This window comes from Nicotiana attenuata, chromosome 8, assembly GCF_001879085.1.
Source record: "Nicotiana attenuata strain UT chromosome 8, NIATTr2, whole genome shotgun sequence".
NCBI classification, from domain to species: domain Eukaryota; kingdom Viridiplantae; phylum Streptophyta; class Magnoliopsida; order Solanales; family Solanaceae; genus Nicotiana; species Nicotiana attenuata.
In genome coordinates, this window is record NC_031996.1 from 7,956,769 (window position 1) to 7,973,544 (window position 16,776).

Consider the following 16,776-nt stretch of genomic DNA (forward strand, 5'->3'; position numbering starts at 1 on the left):
TTGATGCGTCATTTTAATTGTCTCACACTCCATCGACCTCTTCTTGGTTACCAAATCCTTCATATATTTTGCGTACCCCGGCATTTGTTCAAGGGCTTCCACCAATGGCACATTTATAGTAAGACTCTTCATCATTTCAATGAACTTTTTGAATTGGTTGTCTCCTTTTTGCTTTGCTAGTCTTTGCGAGTAAGGTGGAGGCGGCCTTGGCACGGGTGCCTTGGCCTTGGGCACCGCCGGCTCGGGTATATAAATAATGTGTTCCCTAGACGGTTTCACGGCATCTTGAGTCTCTAACCCGGCCTCATCATCAATTCAATCCGCACATCATTTGTCACAATTGGTTCAACCACATTGTCAACATTCAAAGGCACATCATCATCATGCAACTCAACCTCATCATTCACAACCCGATTTTCATTCAAGGCATGCACATCACCGCCTCTTCCGCTTCTCGTTGTCACGACCATCACATGGTTATTACCTCCCTTCGGGTTCACTACCGTGTCACTTGGTAGAGCACCCTTAGGTCGAGTATTTAATGATTGAGAAATTTGGCCAATTTGCACTTCCAAGTTCCGGATGGATGTATTATGAGAAGCCAATTGGGCGTCGGAGTCTTGTTTCTTCTTCATCATTTGCTCAAACATCATCTCTATTCGCCCTATATCACTTCCCGAAGAACTAGACCCTTGTGATTGAAAGGGAGGTGGATTATTTGGTTGTTGGTACATGGGGGCCTTTGAAAGCCTTGCCCCGGTTGCCTTGATTGCCACTATTATTCCACCCTCCTTGATTGTTGTTGCCCCAATTGCTATTGTTCCCATTCCAATTGCCTTGATTGTTACCTTGGTTCCCCCAGTTATTGTTTTAATTGTTCCCGTTCCAATTTCCCCCACTTTGTTGTTGAATGTTATTATTCCAATTTCCTCCGCCTTGTTGATTGCCCCAATTTCCTTGGGGACGCCATTGTTGATTCCCTTGATTTCCTCTATTCCCTTGGTAGTTATTGACATATTGACATTCCTCAATTTGCTCATCATAGCACTCGTTCGAATAACCACCACCATCATTATTGTTGTCAAATTGCTCACAATTACCTTGTTGTTGTTGTTGCCCCCTTTGCCTCCTTTTTAACATAGACAAATTTCCATTGCATTGACTTGGCGCGGGTTTTGAACTTGTTGCAATTGCGCCTTCGCCAATTGATTCATTATTGTTGTAAGTTCGGCAATAGCTTGGCCATGGTCATTCAATTCCTTGGGCAAATGGATGACCGTGGGGTCACCTTGGGGCACATTTGCTCGGCTTTGCCATGCCGAAGAAGTGTCGGCCATTTCATCAAGTACATCACAAGCTTCTTGGTAAGAAAGTTTCATAAAGTTCCCACCGGCCAATTGGTTCACAATGCACTGATTCGTGGTGTTGATGCCCCTATAAAAAGTCTGCTGGATCATCGCCTCAGTCGTGTCGTTGTTAGGGCACTCCTTCACCATTGTTCTATATCGTTCCCATATCTCGTGCAAAGGTTCCGTTGGCATTTGCTTGAAAGCTAGAATTTCGTCCCGAAGAGCTGCCATATGACTTGGAGAAAAGAACTTGGCAATAAATTTGTCCGCCAATTCATCCCATGTGGTGATAGAATGATTGGGGAGCCTTTCTAACCAATCCAATGCTTTACCCCGAAGAGAGAACGGGAAAAGCCTCAATCTCAAAGCATCCTCAGACACGTTTGTCTGTTTACTCCCCCAGCAAGTATCTACGAACCCCTTCAAGTGCTTGTATGCGTTTTGGTCGGAGGCGCCCGTAAAATACCCTCTTTGCTCGAGCAAAGTCAACATGACATTTGTGATTTGAAAGTTCCCCGCCCGGATTCGGGGAGGAACAATGGCACTAGCATACCCTTAATTTGGCGGCACCCTTGGAGCCACTCTTGGCGGTGGCGGAGGAGGGTCTGGGATTTGCTCATTCGGATTTGCATTGGCATTTCTACCTCTACGTGGTACTTGAGGTGCCGGAAGCTCATCTTGATCAATATCTTCAACCTCCTTCCCCACCAAAACATTGCCAAGAGGGTCATTTCCGTTGAGAGCCATTTGTACCTGATAGATCGACACAAACAAAATTAGTAAACAAGAAGGAAAGAGAAGCAAAACACAAAACTAGCTACACAGATAGTCAACATCGTAAGCTCCCCGGCAACGGCGCCAAAAATTGATTGATGCCAACTCAACACTACATAATGGTAGGAAGAGTGGGTAGCAATAACTTATACCCGAATAGTGGTTCGGGTTCGAATTTCCACAGTGAGCTAGTAATGGAGTTACAATGTCTGTCTAGTCTAGAATTGCGGTTGTGCTTCTAATGTCACTTCAAACATTTTTGGTTTTTCTTTTTAAACTACTATTTTAAAAACTAATGATTAAACTAAATTATACTAACGGAATATCGCTAAGTTGTATTTAGTATGGGAAAAGCACTAGGGTCATGACACTACCTAGGTGGCTAGCTAACGGGTAGAAGTTACTAAGGGGAGATTGATAAATCTGGGGTTATTGCTATAACCGTTGCACAATTGCACTCATTCTCACACATCTCTGTAGAGAGAACGATTTTGCCTAATTGACTCTCTCGAGACCAATTAGGTAGGCCAATTAGACCGAGCAACTAGGGCTCAAGTAGGGTAGTTACTCTCTCGAGATTTAACCCGTTAATTGGGACTACCATTCTCATGGGTCCATCCCAATTCCTTGTTGGGTCAACTTTAGGGTCATAGACTCTCTTTCTCAAGAAGAGTTAGACCCACTAATCTTGAATTCATGTTTGCAACCACCAATTCTAGATTGAAACACAAAATTAACCCAAATAACAAATACCAAATTTCAATCTCACCCTAGAATGCAACACCCATTAACTACCCACACTAGGGTTGAGCCATAAACCTAGCTAATGGGTTTAGCTAGACATAATTAAAGAAGAAACAGAAGAAATAGATGATAAAATAAACATATTGATTGATTACTAATTAGAATCTATGATATTGAAGAGTAAAAATGCCAAAATTGGCTACAAAATACGTCTCACGAGCGCAGCTCTTGTTCAGAATCTAAAACATAACCTAAAAATGGTAAAAAGTCCTATTTATACCGGGCTAGAAAAACTGGACAAAAATACCCCTACAGGGTCAGCGCGGACCGCGCAAAAAGGTAGCGCGGTCGCGTCAGCTCTTTGGACTCCTAAATCTCGTCTCTGAAGTTGGGACCGCGGACCGCGCAGAAATGTAGCGCGGCCACGGTGGAAGATGGCGCGGACCGCGCAATGAGGCAGTGCGGTCGCGTGGCTTGACTTGGTCAGATCTCCAGGTCTCTGAATCTCATCCACGCGGACCGCACTGATATGCAGCGCGGCCGCGTGGGACTTTAGCCTGCACTGGTGGCTCTCTGAACATCACTGGCGCGGACCGCGCAGAAGTGGAGCGCGGCCCCCAGGACTTTATTGATAAGATGCACAAGACTCTCCAGGTTATGCATGCTACAGAGACAGAGGGAATGGAATTGGCCTCCTACCGCTTGAAAGGGGTGGCCTATTCTTGGTTTGAGTTATGGGAGGAGTCTCGGGAGGAGGGGAGCCCTCAGGCAAGGTGGAGTAAGTTCACCGATGCCTTTATGGATCATTTCTTGCTGCCGAGACCAAGGCAACCCATGCATATGTTCGCGAGCAAACCCTGTTTGAGAGCCTGAAACAGGGGAGCATGAGTGTGTGGGATTACCACGTGGAGTTAGCCCGCTTGTCCAAGTATGCTATTCATATGTCGCCTACTATGGAGGCTAGAGTGCGCTATTTTGTACAGGGCCTTAACCCCTTGGTTATCAATGAGATTGAGACAACTACCTTAAATTCTTATATGAATTATGGTAAGATGGTGGCGTTTGCTCAAGCTACAAAGAACCGAAAACTAAAAAATAGAATGGAGCGTAAAGATAGCAGCAAGGCCCGGTCTGCGAGCAACTTTGGTGGTTCGTCCGGTGGTGGTAGTGGTAGGTTGCAATTTAGGGGAGGGTCATCAGGGCCATCTCAGTCTTTCACCGTCTTCAATGAGTGAACAACCGACAGGGCCTAGTCAGTAGCAGTGGAGTCATTTCAGGCCCAGTCAGGGCAACATGGTACCCCACCAGCAGTGTCGAACTGGAGGGAAATTTCAATAGCAGCAGAATCCCTCATGCCCTAAGTGTGAGAGGATGCACTTTGGGGTCTTCATGGACCTACCTATATGATATGAGTGCGGTATGAGTGGTCATATTTAGAGGGATTACCGTTCGTCTCACCGGTCCATGGGCATAGATATGGCGTAGCCAGCTAGCTCTACAGCTACTACATCCACAACACCTCCTCCATCTCGAGGCACTCCAGCACCCGCATGGTGTGGTTCAGCTAGGGGTGGTGCCCAGAACTCGGGAGGGCCCAGCAGATTTTATGCTATGCGGAGACATCGGGATTCAGAGGCTTCTCCAGATGTTGTCCCAGGTATATTGACTGTCCAATCTCATGATATATATTCTCTTAATGATCCAAGTTCCACTTTGTCCTATGTCACTCCTTATGTTGCTATGGAATTTGGGATAGAACCGGAACATCTTCATTAGTCGTTCTCTGCATCTACTCCGGTTGGTGAATATAATCTATTGTGGTTGCACGGGTTTATAGGGATTGTGTTGTCACGGTGCGTGGTCGGGATATCGTGACCGATTTTATCGAATTGGGGATGATTGATTTTGATGTAATAATGGGGATGGACTGGCTTTATTCATGTTTTGCCAAGCTTGATTGTCGAACTAGAACTGTGAGGTTTGAATTTCCAAATGAGTTAGTGATTGAATGGAAGGGGGATAACGTGGTGTCGAATGGTAGGTTTATTTCTTACCTTAAGGCCACAAAGATGATTAACAAGGGGTATATTTATCATTTGGTCCGGGTCACGGACATCGATGCTGAGGCACCTACACTTGAGTCTGTGCCAGTTGTGAATGAATTTTTGGATGTATTTTCGGAAGAGCTCCCTAGGATCCCACCAGACAGGGAGATTAATTTTGGGATTGATGTGATGCCGGGCATACAGCCTATATCTATTGATTTAAGATTCGAGTATCACCAATTGAAGATCACGGAGCAGATATTTCAAAAACAGCTTTTAGGACCCGGTATGGGCACTTTGAATTTCTGGTGATGTCTTTTAGGCTAACCAACGCCCCGGCAGCTTCTATGGATCTTATGAATAGAGTTCAAGCCTTTTCTTGACTCCTTTGTAATAGTGTTCATTGACGATATTCTTGTATATTCACTAAATCGAGAGGACCATGCCAATCATCTTAGGGCAGTTCTACATACTCTAAATCAGCACAAGTTGTATGCAAAGTTTTCGAAATGTGAATTCTGGCTTTGATCTGTCACGTTCTTGGGTCATGTCGTCTCCAGAGAAGGAACTAGCGTTGATCCTCAGAAAATTGCAGCTGTGAAGAATTGGCCTAGGCCTACAACTCCAATAAAGACTCGCAGTTTCTTAGGCTTAGCTGGTATTACAGAAAATTTATGGAGAGGTTCTCTACTCTTGCCTCTCTGTTAACTAAATTGACACAGAAGGCAATTAAGTTTCAATGGGCTGATGCTTGTGAGAAGAGCTTCCAGGAGCTGAAATCAAGATTGACTACGGCGTCGGTGTTCACCATACCAGATGGTACAAATGGGTTTGTGGTGTATTGTGATGCTTCAAGGATTGGGCTTAGGTGTGTATTAATGCAACATGGCAATGTGATAGCTAATGCTTCTAGGCAACTCAAGAATCATGAAAAGAACTATCCAACACATGACTTGGAACTTGCAGCGGTGGTATTTGCATTGAAGATCTGGCGTCATTATTTTTATGGGGTCTATGTGGATATATTCACGGACCACATGAGCTTTCAATATATTTTCAAATAGAAGGAATTGAATCTGAGGCAGAGAAGATGACTTGAGCTACTCAAAGATTACAACATTGATATTCTATATCACCCAGGAAAAGCCTTCGTGGCGGATGCTCTTAGCCGGAATACTACTACTCTTAATTTCAAGGGATATACACATTCCTTGAACGATTATTCTTTGTTTTTTAAAAGGACAGATTCTTCTATCTCTATTATGGGAGTGTATGTCGATGATATACTACTATCATGCAATGATACAAAGGAATTGACTACATTAAAAGATTTTGTTATATTAGGAGTTTAGAATCAAGGACCTTGGAATCTTACATTATTTTATGGGCATAGAAGTTCTACGCGAGCCTCGTGGTTTGATTCGATCTCAGCGGAAGTTCACCTTTGATTTACTATAGGAGTATGATTCTCTCCACAAGACGCATGTTTCTTGTCTACTTGACCCTTCTGTTCGCCTATTTGCTCAGTCTGGTGACCCTATTCCAGATCCGACCTTGTATCGCCATTTGTTGGGCAAGCTGAATTATTTGACACATACAAGGCCATATTTATCGCTCACTGTACAGCACCTTAGCCAATACATGCAAGATCCTAGACAGTCCCATCTCAATGCTGCACTTCGTGTCCTTCGCTATTTATTGAAGGATCCTAGATTTGGGCTTTTCATGTCTTCATCTCCTTCACATCAACTCCTTGCATTTTGTGATTCCGACTGGGCCACTTGTCCAAATTCGCTCAAATTTGTCAGTGGTTTCTACATTTCTCTTGGTTCATCTCCAATTTCATGGAAATCCAAAAAGCAGACATCCATTTCTCTAAGCTCTACTGAGGCCGAATATCGTTCAATGTGATGCATTGTAGCTGAGCTCACTTAGTTGGTACGTCTATTTAATGATCTTTCAATCCCAATTTCACTTCCTGTTCCTCTTCATTCGGACATTCAAGAAGCTATCCATATCATGAAAAACCCTACTTTCCATGAAAGACCTAAACATGTAAGACTAGACTGTCATTTCGTAAGACAATAGTATCTCACCGGGTTGATTTCACTCTCCTGTGTTTGCTCCTCTTCTCAGCTCGCAGATCTGTTCACAAAGTCTCTCATAGGGCCGAATTATCACAATCTTTTTGGGCAAGTTGTGTGTCCTTTCATCCCCTTTCAACTTGAGGGGGGTGTTGGTGTTAGAAATGAAAATGAAGGTCTTCTCGAATTTTCCGATGAAAATGTGAAGAGAGATAAGAGAGACAAAAGTGTAACGACTCGGCCGGTCGTTTTGAGAGTTGTAGCCCTGTTCCCCTATTTACTACTCATTTTGTGCTTTACAGTTATTATATGACTTGACGGGTTAGTCGGTTCGGGTCCGAAGGGATTTTAAAATAAATTGAGACACTTAGTCTCAAAGTTGGAAGCTTAAGTTGAAAAGGTTGACTGGATGTTGACTTAGGTGTAAACGACTCTAGAATGGAGTTTTCACGGTTCCATTAGCTCCGTTGGGTGATTTTAGACTTAGGAACGTGTCCAGATTTTGATTTGGAGCTCTATAGTTGAATTAGGCTCGAAATGGCGAAAGTTAAATTTTTGGAAGTTTGACCGCAAGTGGACTATTTTGGTACCAGGTCGGATTAGAGTTCTGAAAGTTGGAGTAGGTCCGTAATGTCATTTGTGACTTTTGTGCAAAATTGAGGTCATTCGGACGTGATTTGATAGGTTTTTGGCGTTTGTAAAAGTTGAAATTTCTTAGTTTCAATAGGCCTGAATTGGGGTGCGATTCATATTTTTAGTGTTGTTTGATGTGATTTGAAGGCTCGACTAAGTTCGTATGATGTCTTAAGACTTGTTGGTATGTTTGGTTGAGGTCCCGGGGGGGGGGGGGGGGTAGGGGGGCTCCGGGTGATTTTGGATGGTTTTCAGATCAAGGTTTAAAGCTTAAAGACTGCTGAAGTTGGAACTCTGCTGGTGTAACCGCATCTGCGGAGCTTTGATCGCAAGTGCGAGCTCACATGTGCGGGGAGAGTTGCGCAGAAGCAGAAGTTGAGAGCGGAGCTGGTTTTGCAAAAGCCGATTAGTTGCTCGCATAAGCGAGTCCGCAGTAGTGTAATGAGGGACCGCAGGAGCGGATGGAGCCGCAGATGCGGTTGAGAGGTCGCTTCTGCAACGCTGGAGAAACGGTTAAGTTTTCGCAGAAGCAGAAGTGCTGGGCAGGATGTTTAAATACAAGGGTTCACGATTTTGGCATCATTTTAACATTTTGAGCTCGGGTTTTGGCGATTCTTGAGAGAACTATTCGTGGGTATTCTTGAGGTAAGTCCCTTGTGCTCGTTTTTGATCAATAATCTTGTTTCCCCATTGATTTTCCCACCTAGTTTGTGTGTATTTAAGGTGAAATTTTGGGGTTTGAGGCTAGGGATTTGGAGAGTTTGATTTGGGGTTTTGGGTGACGATTTGGTGTCGGATTTTGGTAAAATTGGTATGGTTGGACTCGTGGTTGAATGGGCTTTCAGGTTTTGTGACTTTTGTCGGATTTCGAGACGTGGGCCAGGTTGATTTTTGACTTTCGATTTATAACTTAGTATCTCCTTATAGAATTGATTCCTTTCATTCGTGTTGATTGTATCGCATTGTTTATGGCTAGATTCGAGTCATTTGGAGGCCGATTTGCGAGGCAAAGGTGTATTGGAGTAGAGATTTGCTCGGATTGAGGTAAGTAACACTTCTAAACTTGGCCCTGAGGGTTCGAAACCCCGAATTATGTGTTATATGTTTGGTGTTGAGGTGATGGACATGCCAAGTGACGGGTATGCGGGCGTGCATCGCAGAAATTGTGACTTAGTCGATTCCATGGGACTTTATAGTGAATTTATCTTGTTGATATCCGTATTTTCATCATGTGATAAAGGAATTGAGCTGTCAATCATGCTAGAGATCATGTCTAGGCTATATGTTGATATTGTTGGGACCCATAGTGGTCATTTCTTACTGTTGACTTATTAATTTCGTTGAAATTTCGTACTCAATCATATTCTTTCATTACAAATCATATCTCAATCTCTGTTGCTATTTATTGATACATCATATCATCATTTCGGGCTAGTTTCATGACATTGTGAGCCCGTGAGAGAGAGACTGGAGAGATTGATGACTGAGTGAGACCGAGGGCCTGATTATGAGCGATATTTACGGGATCGGGCTGCACGCTGCAGCAGGTTTTACTGATTTATGATAGCGCTTGGGCTTAAGGAGCTCCTCCGGAGTCTGCACACACCCCCAGTGAGCGCGGTTGATATATATTGAGGGATGGATCTTCCCTGGACATGGATCTTGTCCGAAGCATTTATACATGGGGATGGATCTTCTTCACGAGCTGGATTGGCCCTACCCATTACTAAGTGACTGATGGTCAGTTGATGTATATATTCCAGGATGGATCTTCCCTGGGTCGGATTTGCCATATACAGTACTGAGCGATTGAGCATTCCGAGGGTGTGAGCATACGAGGCTTTCAGCATGGTACATCACATACAACATGTGCATTGGCATGTAGAAGTAGAGAAGTTATATTCTTCACATTATTTAGAATTTACCTATCTTACTGTATTGAGTTTAACTGTTGAACTTCAAAGCATGTCGACGTTTTTGTACTGTTATTTCGGTGTTGAACTTTACCAGTTGAGTTCGTCACTACTTTTAGTCCAAAAGTTATATTTGTTACTTAGTGAGTTGGTTGTACTCACGCTACACCCTGCACTTCGTGTACATATCCAGGTGCTTCCGATCACGGCGGCTGCTGAGCTGTGGAGTCAGGGTCTTTGTAGATTATCGAGGTAGCTGCATGGCGTTCGCAGACCTTGACTCTTCCTCCCTATCTTCATTTATGTTTCGGTCTTTATTCTCTAGACGTTGTATTAGACTATATCCCTGTATAGATGCTCATGTACTCAGTGACACCCCGATTTTGGGAGAGATTTGTATTGAGTTACGAATTTTATTCTGCTTTTGAAAGGTTTTCCTTAAATTTAACTGCTTCCGTATTTTTTTTCAAAGCTTTTGTTGTATTGAAATGGTTAAGTAATTGGCTTGCCTAGTTCCACGATAGGCGTCATCACGACAGTTTGGTTTTGGGTCGTGACACAAAGTCGGCTAGGTTTTTCTTATGTTTGATTTGTGTCTGAGAAGGGGTGTATAACTTACAAGAACGAGTCAAGGCATTTGGACTTAGTTTACAACAAATGGGCCTTAAAGCTTCAGCCGACTTTATTGGCCCATTCTAGAAGAACCCAGAAGATACAAAGAGATAATCTGCACAGTAGATAGAATTATTCTTTTGTAAATATTTCTTAGTTTGTTACAATAGTTGTTAGGAGTAGACTAGTAAGATACTGCCACTTGGCAATGTTTAGACTAGATTCTATTCTTTTGTATATATACATTACACTGTGTAGAGAAATAAACACACAGAAAATTTCCAAAATTATTCTATTTTATTCTCTTCAGTTACCAGTCGAAGAAACAATATTAGCTACTAGTCGAAGCTTCTCCATCGCCTGGTTCCTATTCCTATTCTTTGACGGCCTTCCTTTAGGCATTTCCTGTCACCGGCGTAGTTAGAGCACCCTATCTGACTCTAGAGAGAGAAAGCTACCTTTTTGCACACACATTCTCGATTTAATATTTAGTTAATTAGAACAAATAATTCTCAATATATAAAAATTATTGTTTCCCGTTAAAAAATAGTTAAGTATGTATAAGTTCAAATTCAAAAATAGTAACTAATTATTAACAACACATAATGCACAATTTAATATTTTTTGATTCAAAAAAGTTGATTATTACCTCACCTAACTAATTTTGTCCTAAATTGCCAAGTGACTTTTTATTATACTGCCACTTAGCTTAATATGGTATCTTTGCCTCTCCTTTTATTATATTACATATTATATATTATATATTGTATATAGATATGGATAATACCAAATGGACCTTTTTTCTAAACTACTATTTATATTTTGATCCCGTTAAGAAACTTCTAGAAAATAACCCTCGTAGAATTTTAAAGCACACTGGTTAGAATTTTATAATCAATTACACAAAAATATGACAACCTTTAGAATTTTGTGATGATCATAATTTATAAAATTATGACAACCCTCAAAATTTTCAAGACTTACCCACGAATTTCTTACTAAAGATTATTTTTCCAAGATTTTTTTATCGAGATCAAAACTTAAATGGTGATGATTCTCCCATCTAATATTATGATTTTTCCTATAATTTTTTATTACATTAATTAGATTGAAGATTACATTTTCTTTTTGTCTATAAGATTACATCAATTTATTAAAATTGATTATTTAAGTCATTTTCAGTTCCATGTGGTATATAATTTATTTTCAAGAATACCCCTACAACCAAAGGTTATCCTTTTCATTCCATTCCATATTTGGAGTAGAAAATGTCGTTTGAAGAAGAACAAAGAAATTAACCTTTTCCCCACATCTCTGTTTGGATCTACAATCCTAAAACAGCTGCAGTTATTTTCGTAATTAACCAAATCAATCAAATTTTCATGTGTTAATTATCCTCTTCTGATTATCAAATCTCTAGATCGAGATCAAAGGAACCTCGATCAATTGTTCCCTTTTGCGCCCAAAGGTCAGAAATTTTTGTTAAAAAATCATTGTTCTCCTTCTGTTCCGCGTTAATTATGTATGATTAATGTTTTTGTATTATCTCTGATGTTTTAGAGTTTGACTTTTTGTGTTTTTTTTCAATTTTGGAATTTATGGTATTATTGTGGTTAATGATCTTCCATGCTGGATTTTTGCTAGTATATATGCTGTCAATTTGTTGAATTCGCAAAGTTTTGATATGTAGGTTGAACCTAATTTTTTTTCTTTTAATTTGGTCAGCATTTATTTCTGTAAGTTAGAAAAGGTCCTTCGATTGGTGGTATATTCTAGGTTTGTGAATCTATACGTGTGTCCGCGTGTGCGTGTGTCTATAAGTTAGATATGATGTTGCATACAGTGGAGGAGCTAGGAATTTATATAAGGGGATTCGAAGAAAATATAGAATGTCATAATTAGAATATGAACCTATAACCTATCGCAACTCTTGAACCCCCTTTTTCACTATACTAGCATTTTTCTTCATGTCAAGGGGATTCCATAGTTTACATATAACCAGAAAAATTGATTTTTATCCTATTTGGCGCTGTATAATCTTTCGATGAAGGGGACTCAGTTGAACCCCATTCCGTCTACTTAGTTCCGCTACTGATTGCATACACAGTATGCAGGTTGCGCCTAAATTTTTTATTTTATTTTGGTCAGCATTTAATTCAGTAAGTTAGAAAAGGTCCTCCCTTTGGTCGTATATCCTAGGTTTGTGAATCTATACGTGTTTGCGCTCGCATATGTGTGTGTCTAAAGTTAGATATGGTGTTGCATACAGTGGCAGAGCTAGGAATTTATACAACGGGATTCAAAAAAAAATCTAGAATGTCATAATTAGAATTTGAACCTATGACCTACTGCAACTTTTGAACCCCCTTTACGACTATACTAGAGTTTTTCTTCATGTCAAGGTGATTCAATAGTTTATACATAACCAAAAAAATTGATTTTTATCCTATTTGCGATTTTTTGACGAAGAGGATTCAGTTGAACCCCCTTCCCTCTACTTACGTCAGTCACTGGTTGCATACACCACAGTTTTCAAGTTTCGGTCTTTCCTGAGTTTTGAATTTGTGCTGGTTAAATATGTAGGGGGGATAGCTTTTTTGTCTAAAGTCATGTTGTAGGCTGTTACTTGCTTTTTACAGTGTGAGTCCTAACTATTATTAATTGAGGAAGTTTTCCTTATTCAAAAAGATAAAATCTACGAGGAAGTTGAAATCGTGAATTTCTTCAGGTATTGTAATTAAGTTACTGACTATAGTTTAGGCTACAAGTATTCTTCTCTTTTTCAAAATTTTACTTCAGGGATTGTTAGTGTGCTCATTTGACATGATCTCTATGCAGATCCAGGCAAGTATTCGTGTTTCTGATGCTTGCCTTTTTTGTTGTCTATCCCTGTGGGTGGAATCTTTGATATGATAAGGAGCTGGCTTTGTAGAACCCTAGATAGAGGAGAAGATGATGTATGATGCATGTTTATGTGCTTTGCTGCTTAAAATATTATATCTAATCATTTTGTTTTGGGTCTGAATGCATTTATGGATTGACATAGTGTTCAAAGGCCAACGATAACTTGGTCTTTCTCTATATGGATGTGGTGCTTTAGTATTGAGGTGCTTTATGAGTATCTTGTCCCATATTTGACTTGGAAATTTGTTTAACATACACTGTCTCATTTCTTGAATGTAGTTAACTTTTGTGGTTAACCTTTGTAGTTTGTAGGTAATTTAGTAGGGGTAAAACATGTCCCATCAACAAGAGGATGATGCTGATTACATGGCAAATGAATATGAAATGGAAGCTATCGATGATGATATGGATGATGAGTTCCATGGCAGAGATATTGATGCCTCTGATTCAGATGCAGATGAGTATGACTACATGGTTTGTGAACTCATCGATAAAAGCTTAGTTGTTTTGTACAAGGGCATATTAGATGTATTCATTTTGTTTGGATGATTGTGCTTTCAGTATCTGAACCTATTAAATTGTTTTCTTCTTGAAGAATAATAAAATGCAAGATACCTCTGCTGCTGAGGCAAGGAGAGGTAGAGACATTCAAGGGATTCCCTGGGAAAGGCTTAGCATAACCAGGGAGAAATACAGGCAAACGAGATTAGAGCAATATAAGAACTATGAAAATGTTCCGCAATCTGGGGAGGCATCAGAGAAGGTAAAATAAATGTGTTTTTCTTTTGGTTTTCTAATTGGTCTGAGTGAGGACGTTTGTGTCTAATGGGGTCATGGGTGGCTCTATCCATTTGCTTTCAACAGGACTGCAAAGCCACAAACAAAGAGGCTTCGTACTATGACTTCAGACGCAATTCAAGATCTGTTAAATCAACAATTTTACACTTCCAGGTAATTATTCTAGCCTTCTTTACCTTTTTCTTTACTATTGGTTATTTACATCGTATGGAAGGAACTAGATTAAGAATATGTTTGAGGAAGACGACATTATTATGGAGTGAATGAACTAGGTTGAATGTAAAACCAAGTGACTTGGATAAACCATATGATCTGTATTTGCTGATATAGAATTGTGCATGTCAATGTGAATTATTTTATTCTTTTAGGCAAGTTAACTTAAGATTTTGTCACAATAAATCTGAAGCTTTCTTTTTCTTTTTTTTTTTGTTTCATGATGTAGCTGAGGAACTTGGTGTGGGCAACCTCCAAGCATGATGTATACCTTATGTCACATTTTTCCGTCATTCACTGGTCATCCTTGACCTGCAGCAAAACTGAAGTTCTGAATGTATCAGGGCACGTAGCACCATGTGAGGTAGGTGTTCTGAACGTGGAATCCACTGGTTGTTTTAGGCATACTTGGTTATGACCTTTTTCTTTTTATTTTGGCATTATAGAAGCATCCTGGGAGCCTTTTAGAAGGATTTACACAGACTCAAGTCAGCACTCTTACGGTGAAAGACAAGTTGCTTGTTGCTGGGGGATTTCAAGGAGAACTTATTTGCAAGGTATGATTGATTTGGACCTTTTTACTCCTTGCTTTTTTGGGCATCAACAGCTGGAGCATGTACGTTTGGGTCATGGTGCTGAGTTTGCAGTTTTATCTTCACCTTCAGAAAGTGTAACTATTTCCCTAGTCTCTAATTGTTCTTGAAACTATATGCAGTATTTAGACAGGCCCGGAGTTTGCTTCTGTTCCCGGACAACATATGACGACAATGCAATTACTAATGCTGTTGAGATTTATAACACTGCCAGGTATTATGTTTAACCTGCATACTCCTGAAACATGCTATTTCTTAGTGAGAATGAAGTTAACGAGATATCTTTTGCTCCTCAGTGGCGCACTTCATTTTATAGCTTCAAATAACGACTCTGGAGTTAGAGATTTCGATATGGAGAAATTTCAACTGTCCAAGCATTTCCGTTTTCCCTGGCCAGTGAATGTAAGTCTGTACTGCATGTGTTTATGGGTGCACACATGCCCCAAAATGTATATGTCATAGTGGATGTATACCAAGAAGGTTTACTAATTATGTGCTACTAGTGCATGCCATTAGTCATGCAGCACTAGTACTGATAATTTGCTAGTTTTTATTGTTTTCAAAATAAATTTATTATTTATGAATAGCTTAGGTTGAAATAAAAAAATACCTTTCTCATTCTCATTCTTCAATAGTTTCAATCTAGGGGTTTTGCATACAGATATTATTCTAATCACTCATCTTATATTGATTAACACAAGTCTTATCTTCATACAACTTGGTGGTATTAACTTCTTTTTTCCTTTTATTCTTATTTCCATAATAAGGTGTTACTTACTTTGTTTCCCCATTTTATGCTTGCAGCATGCATCACTGAGCCCTGACGGTAAGCTTCTCGCAATAGTTGGAGATAATCCCGACGGTTTATTGGTCGATTCCAGAAATGCAAAGGTACTTGTGCATTTATGTCCTCCCATGATTCAATTTATCAGAATTGTTCAATATCTGATGCTCCAGTCAGTAATCAAATTTAATGCTTACAGATTGTTTCACCTTTGTGCGGACATGGTGACTTCTCGTTTGCGTCAGCATGGCATCCTGACGGCCTGACTTTTGCAACTGGGAATCAGGATAAAACCTGCAGAGTATGGGACATACGGAACTTGTCGAAATCAGTTGTTGCTTTGAAGGGTAACCTCGGAGCTATTCGGTCAATCCGCTACACATCTGATGGCAGATATATGGCTATGGCAGAACCTGCAGATTTCGTTCATGTTTTTGATGTAAAAAGTGGGTATGAGCAGGAGCAAGAAATTGATTTCTTTGGTGAGATATCAGGTCTGTCTTTTAGTCCTGATACAGAGTCCCTTTTCGTTGGAGTTTGGGATCGCACATATGGTAGCCTTCTGGAGTTTGGACGACGGCACAACTACACATACCTTGATACAATAATCTGAGCACTTTGCGTGCTGGTTCGGGTATGTTTACTTGGCTTCAAGATGGCTCTGGCTTTAACTTTGTAAACCAGTAGCATAGGAGTTAGTAGTTGATTTGGCTGTAAATTTCTTATGTTGTGCAATTTCCTTTGTCGCATAAATTGTTGTGCACCATTTCAAGTGTCAGGAGATGTAGAATGGAGAGATGTGTATAGAAGCGAGATGAACTCCAGTCATGTGAACAAGAAAGCAAAGTGTTGTTTCCATAAGGCATAGGCCAGAACTGTGATCTTGTGGGGGTTGGGGCGATTTCATCGTGTATTTGAGACCTTGATTCAAACTGAAAGTTGACTCATTGATTTGCATTTGACCACAATTTTCTTTTCTTTCTCGATGGTGAAGTAAGGCCAAGCTCATGAGCTTATTATCCTAGGTCGGAACAATTTGTTTTCCCTTTGTTAAGCTTATGCTTACAACTTACAGGTGATCAACACAGAAGTTGATGGGACTAGGAAATTGTAATTTTGAGGCTGTCAAACTGTTTTCAATGTGTTAAAAGGGACAGGATAGATCTAGGTCAACTAGTTGAGATTGAGGCTTAATTATATTGATACAATCTGGGTTCTGTTGAGAGTGTATTTTTGTTTTTCATTCTGTTTAAAGGTTTATATGAGTAGAAAATATGGAGAACTTGTGTTTAAAATCCCAAGTTAGTTAAGTAATTTATGAAATAGATGG

At 40.3% G+C, this 16,776-nt stretch overlaps 1 protein-coding gene across 2 annotated transcripts; it reads left to right on the top strand.

Annotated features, from left to right (window-relative positions):
* On the top strand, positions 11,364–16,414 carry LOC109230842 (uncharacterized WD repeat-containing protein C2A9.03-like). Of its 2 annotated transcripts, none has more exons than XM_019396295.1 (10): positions 11,364–11,622; positions 13,371–13,532; positions 13,654–13,821; positions 13,923–14,009; positions 14,299–14,433; positions 14,516–14,626; positions 14,785–14,876; positions 14,959–15,064; positions 15,467–15,553; positions 15,646–16,414. In XM_019396295.1, exons 2-10 carry the CDS (start codon positions 13,392–13,394, stop codon positions 16,057–16,059), a joined length of 1,341 nt encoding a protein of 446 aa, XP_019251840.1. In that variant the 5' UTR covers positions 11,364–11,622; positions 13,371–13,391; the 3' UTR covers positions 16,060–16,414. The 2 variants fall into 2 exon arrangements, with proteins under 2 accessions (XP_019251840.1, XP_019251839.1); XM_019396294.1 differs by having other exon boundaries at positions 11,365–11,622; positions 13,364–13,532.